The 4,131-nt window shown below is 46.6% G+C and overlaps 1 protein-coding gene and 1 long non-coding RNA gene across 4 annotated transcripts in view; one reads left to right on the top strand and one right to left on the bottom strand.

The window, feature by feature from the left end:
• Positions 1 to 744: 744 nt before the first annotated feature.
• LOC116526732 overlaps positions 745 to 4,131 on the bottom strand; it is a 13,575-nt gene continuing 10,188 nt past the window's right edge. The window contains exon 3 of the long non-coding RNA XR_004258242.1: positions 745 to 1,062. This is a non-coding gene — a long non-coding RNA (uncharacterized LOC116526732). The remainder of the gene's footprint in view (positions 1,063 to 4,131) is intronic.
• CPPED1 (calcineurin like phosphoesterase domain containing 1) overlaps positions 1,576 to 4,131 on the top strand; it is a 140,171-nt gene continuing 137,615 nt past the window's right edge. For 2 of the 3 annotated variants that reach the window (XM_032243346.1, XM_032243349.1), the window contains exon 1: positions 1,576 to 1,879. In XM_032243346.1, the coding sequence (XP_032099237.1) occupies positions 1,810 to 1,879 (70 nt within the window). In that variant the 5' untranslated portion in view covers positions 1,576 to 1,809. The remainder of the gene's footprint in view (positions 1,880 to 4,131) is intronic. The other variant, XM_032243347.1, reaches the window with a different exon arrangement.

Below are 4,131 nucleotides of genomic sequence, written 5' to 3' on the forward strand. Positions count from 1 at the left end.
AATAGGATATCGTAATTAATAACAACAATGGCTAATATTCATTGAGTACCTACCATTTGTTATTAGAAGTATTATTCCAAGCACTTTGATACATGAACTTACTTAAGACTCTCAGCAATTCTATGACCTAGATGCTACTATTGTTCCCATTTCACAGACAGGGAAACTGAGACATAGAGAAGCTATGCAATTTTCAAGAGCATATAACCAGCAAGTGGGTAGAACCAGGATGAACCCAAGTTGACTGATTTAAGGACTCATAGGCATTTATACTCTTAACCACTATGATTCATGGGTGACTCTTGTCAAGGATTAGAGAATGGTAGTTGTTGGATGTAGGCAGCTACTTTAGAAAAGAATTTCCCAAATTTGTAAGATCATAAGAGCTCCCCTGCAGTGCTTGCTAAAAACAGATCATTTTCAGGCCAGGCACAGTGGCTCATGCCTGTAATCCTAGCACTCTGGGAGGCCCAGGTGGGCAGATTGCTTCAGCTCAGGGGTTCCAGACCACCCTGACAACATAGTGAAACTCATCTCTACTAAAAATACAAAATATTAACCAGGGGTGGTGGTGCCTGGCAGTAGCGTTAGCCACTTGGGAGGCTGAGGTAGGAGAATCAGCTGAGCCCAGGAGGTCAAGACTGCAGAGACAGTGCCACTGCACTCTAGCCTACACAACCAGAGCAAGACCCTGTCTCAACAAAACAAAACAAAACGACAAAACACAGATCATTTTCATAGAGATTTGGATTCAATGGGTCCATTCTGGAATTTATATTTTCAACTTTGGACAAATGCTAGCTGAGTAGTTCAGTACAATGGCTCTTGAGCTGGAGATATCCTAATTTGGTTACTTGAAGCTTTACCACCACTGTAGATGTGTGTCACCTCGTGCAAGTCCCTTCATCTCTCTGAGCGTCAGTTTCCCTAAACGACGTATGCAGCTAATAACGGCACCACCTCCTAGGGCTGTAGTGGGGATTCAGTTAGCCGCATGCAAAGTGCTTAGCGCCCTGCCTAGTGCATAGCCAAGCAAAGATAATAATAGAAAGATGGTGGCAGCTGATACAGTCCTCCAAGACATCCACTGCAATGTATAATACGTAAGTCACCTTCTTATCTTTTTTTATTTTTTGTAGAGACAAGGTCTCTCGCTGTGTTGCTCAGGCTGGTCTCCCACACCTGGACTCAAACGATCCTTCCTCCTCGGCCTCCCATAGAGCTGGGGTTAAAGGTGTGAGCCACCCCAGCGGCTCCTTCTGACCTTACGGTAGAGTTGTCGATTAAAAAAAAAAAATCAGGACGCTTCCATTCAAACCTGCAAAAAGAGAAAAATTTAAAAAAATTAGGACGCCCAGTTCAATAGGAATTTCAGATAATGAAAAAAAATAACATAAGTAGCTCCCAAATATTGCATGGGACATATATTAAGTCAATCTTTTAAAAAAAAAAAAATCTGAAATTCGAATTTAACTGGGAGTCCTGCAGTTTTACTTGCTAAATCCAGTAACTCTGCCTTTAAGGAAGGACTGACCCCAGAGCCTGGCCCCCGCCCACGTGTGCCCTCGACCCTAGGTCTCCACTCGCCAGGCCCGCAGGTCGATCCCTGAGGGGCAGCTCGCGCCTCCGCCCCGCCCAGGCAGCACTAGCGGCACCCCGAGCGGCAGGCCCCACCCGGTCCCTCCCCGGTTCCGCCCCGAGAGCAAAGGGCGCTGCCCAAAGCGTGGCAGATCTAGCCGTTGGCCTGTGTGAAGTCGCGCGGCTCCCACCCACGCAGTGTTGTGAGTGAAGCCCGGAAAGTTGATCACCATGTCAACTGCAGAGGCGGGGGGTGTTTTCCACAGAGCCCGGAGCAGGACCCTGGACGCGTTTCCTGCAGGTACTGCCCGCCCCTCACCCAGGGAGGGGACTCTGGGCTGCAGAACCTTCCGCCGGGGGAACCTTTTGTTCACGTGTGCGCGCCGTCAGTCGGACACCATCCGCGGCTGCACCAGGGTCTGGGGGCCGCCATTGCTGCATCAACGCCTGCACTTAGGGATTCCAGGCGTGCAATTTAGAGGCGAGTCCGAGAGAGTGATATAGTCTAGGAGCCTCACTGGCCTTGATATGACTTCCCCCAGAGAAGGCAAGTAAGAGGAAGGCAGCAAAGCGTAGTTAATGATAGCTTGGGCTCTGCAGCGAGACCGAGTTTCCCAGTCCCCTACCATCCTCAGCATCTTGGTCTGAGCTTCTACATCTGTAAAACGGGAATGCTTTTGGATGTTGTTGGATAAGCGCTCGGTGCATGTTAGACGCCGTCAGTTTTATTAAGGTTGTTCACCGTTATGTATTCTGTATCCTATAATTACGGTCATTTACCATAAGTCATTCACCGAAATGGTAACAGTGCCCCGTCAGTGCAGTAGAGAGGGACGACAGTCGGGAGTCGAGGTAAAGTGCTAGGATTTTGGATTTAGATTATCTAATAGTCTAAATAATTTACATTATTTAGATTAGTGTCAGACGCATGCTAGATGCTAAGTTGAGAGTGAGGTTTGTTTCTGGTTCCTTGATTCCCCTCTTGTGGCTTTTTGCTGCCTAGAGCCAGATTGCCTCCCATACCCTCACCGTTTTATACCCCCAGGGTAGTCACCAGCAAAGTCACCCTAAATGCCCTACGTGATCAGGCTTGTGTCCACCTGCCTTCAGACTTGTCATTCTCTCCCTTGCCCAATTCTGAAACAGGTTTTGTTGCCGTTGTTTGAATTGCATTTAAAAAGGCCAAGGCCTTTCTTTCCCTGAGGGTCTTGGGGCTTGCTCTTTGCTACTGCTTTAGCAGGGTTGTTGACCTCATTGTAAAGTTTATTCACTTCCTCAGAGACTTTATCTGCTACCTTAGGTTTCTCCTGTAATTCTATGGTAAAACTTTATTTATTTATTTATGGCAGAGTCTTGCTCTGTGGCCCAGGCTGGAGTGCAGTGGCAGGATCTACGCTCACTGCAACCTCTGCCTTCCAAGGTTCAAGCGATTCTCCTGCCTCAGCCTTCCGAGCAGCTGGGACTATAGGCACGCACCACCATGCCTGGCTAATTTTTGTATTTTTAGTAGCGATGAGGTTTTGCCATGTTGGACAGGCTGGTCTCGAACTCCTGACCTTAGGTGGTCGATCTGCCTGGGTCTCCCAAAGTATTGGGATTACAGGTGTGAGGCACCCGCCCAGCCAAACCTTATTTTCCTTCTTTGCAACTCTTGGTGGAGGAGTGGCAAGGTCAGGAAGACATGTGGGAGCCATACAGCAGTGGTGGATTTGAGAAAGTACAATCTGCTATTATGCCATTCCCTATGTACATTTGGCCTTCTGTATCTACCAGTTGTGCATCCGCAAATTCACCCAACAGAAGACCGAAAATATTTGGGGAAAAAACAATAAAAAGTAACAATATGGCAATAAAAATGATACACATTTAAAAACTAATACATGTTTAATACACATTTAAAAACTAAATAAATGTTTATAACTATAAACATGTTGTATTAAGTATTATAAGTAATCTAGAGATGATTTAAAGTATTTGGTAGGATATGTGTAGGTCATATGCAGATACTGTGCCATTTTATGTAAGGGACTTGAGCATTCACGGGTTTTGGTATCCCTCGGGGTCCTGGAACCAATCCCTTGAGGATATCTAGGGAGGACTGTATTTTAACGCAACTTGTCTTTTTTAACCAACATGAAGTTTTTGCTCTTTTGCTTGCAACATTCCACTGGATGATTATATATTTTATGATTCTGTTGATGGATATGCTGAATATGTTCCCTTTGCCCCTCTCTCCCTTCGCCACCATGCTCCAGGGGGTTGCCCTCCATAAACTACATCAGTGGGCTCCTTGCCTTTTGGTTGTTTTGGTGGTTCAGCCGGTGGGGATCCTGAGCAGAAATCAGAGCAGCCAGAGAAGCAAAAGGCAGCTGTATTTATTCTTGCAGTTTACTCCCTGCGGGGTTTCCTGGCCTGGCTGTCTTCCTCCCCACCCCTGAAGGCCAAGGTCACTGCTTCTCTCCAGACAGCTTTTCTCCTCATCCTTTCTCATTCCTGATTTGAGTAACCACTTCTTCCCTTGAGGTATGGGTATGGCAATGGTTATACGTTTCT

This window comes from Sapajus apella, unplaced genomic scaffold (genome assembly GCF_009761245.1).
Source record: "Sapajus apella isolate SASKATOON/1434 unplaced genomic scaffold, GSC_monkey_1.0 scaffold51, whole genome shotgun sequence".
NCBI classification, from domain to species: domain Eukaryota; kingdom Metazoa; phylum Chordata; class Mammalia; order Primates; family Cebidae; genus Sapajus; species Sapajus apella.